General features: G+C 35.9%; 1 protein-coding gene across 1 annotated transcript in view; it reads right to left on the reverse strand.

Moving 5' to 3' along the window:
- LOC117181237 overlaps positions 1–1,584 on the reverse strand; it is a 54,656-nt gene extending 53,072 nt beyond the window's left edge. The window contains exon 1 of the mRNA XM_033373801.1: positions 1,482–1,584. Coding sequence (XP_033229692.1) covers positions 1,482–1,584 — 103 coding nt within the window. The remainder of the gene's footprint in view (positions 1–1,481) is intronic.
- Between the last annotated feature and the right edge of the window lie 249 nt (positions 1,585–1,833).

Genomic DNA, 1,833 nt, shown 5'->3' on the forward strand with positions numbered 1-1,833 from the left:
ATTCAAAGCAGAACTAAAAAATTCCGCTAGGCGCGCTAAAGCACTGCCGGCGGTTCTTAAGTAATTAACCCTGTATATATACCCAACGATAATTATTATTAACAATAAACATATTATCGAGCTTATACATTATTTTGGTAAAGAATGCTCAATTTTGAGGTTAAGTATAAAAAAAAGATTTACTGGACTTGAACAAAATCTATAGATAATTTAAAAAATATATTCAATTTATACCAAGCAAATAAGGACAAGCAGCAAATTTATTTGAATATATATATATATAAATCTACATGTTCAAAATTAATTGTTCAACTTAAACTTCCTGTTCCCGTTTCACATGAGAGCATTAGAGCGTGCGGCAGTTCTACTAAATTTGACATTTCGGGCCCATAACGAGTTTAAAATATTTAGTTTCGTAACCAATAAAATAGGCATAACCAGTTTTCAAATGTTGCCCGCTTATTAAACATTGCACTTGCGTCCGATCGTGAAAAAGATAACGTCCATTTCGAAAGTAATAGGCACCTGCTTTGCAATTAGAGTACTTTTACGTGTCCGAATCTTGACAACCCTCGGATAGTCATATTTGCTACAATCCACATTCCAGCATCTACTATGCGAAAGAATATAAAGTTCACGAAACATTTACAAAACTATGGCAAGTAACAGTTGTGGCGCATCAAATTCGTAGCAACTCATATCGGCGGCCAGTCACATCCGCTGAAAGTCATATTTGCCGCATCTCGCTTTCTGCAAAATTTAAAGTTCACTGAAAATTGAAAACACAGCAGTAAGTGGCATTTTTGGCGAGGCACATTTGTGTCAAGCCACATTGGGAGAGAAAGTTACATTTGCGGAAAGTAAGGGTTAGGCATCTTGCATTCGTAAGATTTTCAAGTTAACAAAAAAGTAAAAAAACTGAGATAAAAGTCACATCGCGCATCTCTTATTCGACAAAATCTAAATTCCACAACAAAATTAGCAAAACTTAGTGTTGTGACGTACATTTTTTGTGAATAATCACGGGCGTATCTTCACGCACTTTGTCAATTTTTTGTGGCCTTCAAAATTTTCTAAACGAGAGACGGTGCAATGTGGCATATCGCGAACGCACAAATTCACTCGTCATAAATGTGACTTACCACAATTTGTCCAATTTCTTTCGAATGAGCATTGCCATAATGTGACTGATCCCAGATGTAACTTGCCACTAATGCCAATTTCCGCAGTGTGACTTGCCGGGTTTTAGCATGACTTAATGCATTAAGAACTTTCGTAATTAAAATAAATAAATATTACAAATCGCACAAGAATACGAAACAACGGCGACCATTGAGCTTTTTATCCAAAAACAAACACAAAGAAAAGTTTTCATGTATTTGCCACAAACAAGGAATACACTGAAATTCGGAATAACGCACGGTTTCATGCATTGCTTGCAGTAGCCTGCCCCGAAGATGAGAGAATCTGATGCAACTAACACGCTAAAAGCGTTGGTTGTATCTGAGTGTTATTGACATAGAGGAAAAGGCTTAATTCTTTTCCTCCGTAGTGATGTGATAAGTCTTTTGCTATCACATCCATTTAAACAACAATAAAACATTTAAGTGTTTTATAAAGTTAAGAACAACTCATATTTTCATTGTTTGTGGAAAATAAAAGCCAGTAGTCGATAAAAAAACGAGCAGCATACTGTACTCTCAAGTATTATGGAAACTAGTAGAAACGTACATTTTCATGCAGAATCTCTGCAACAATTAGACCAATTGCCGAAAAAGGTAGCCTATCATCAATGGGACTACGGTTTACGGCGGGACAGAGTTTTAGAACAGA

The sequence above is a fragment of the Belonocnema kinseyi genome, chromosome 10 (assembly GCF_010883055.1).
Source record: "Belonocnema kinseyi isolate 2016_QV_RU_SX_M_011 chromosome 10, B_treatae_v1, whole genome shotgun sequence".
Lineage (NCBI taxonomy): Eukaryota > Metazoa > Arthropoda > Insecta > Hymenoptera > Cynipidae > Belonocnema > Belonocnema kinseyi.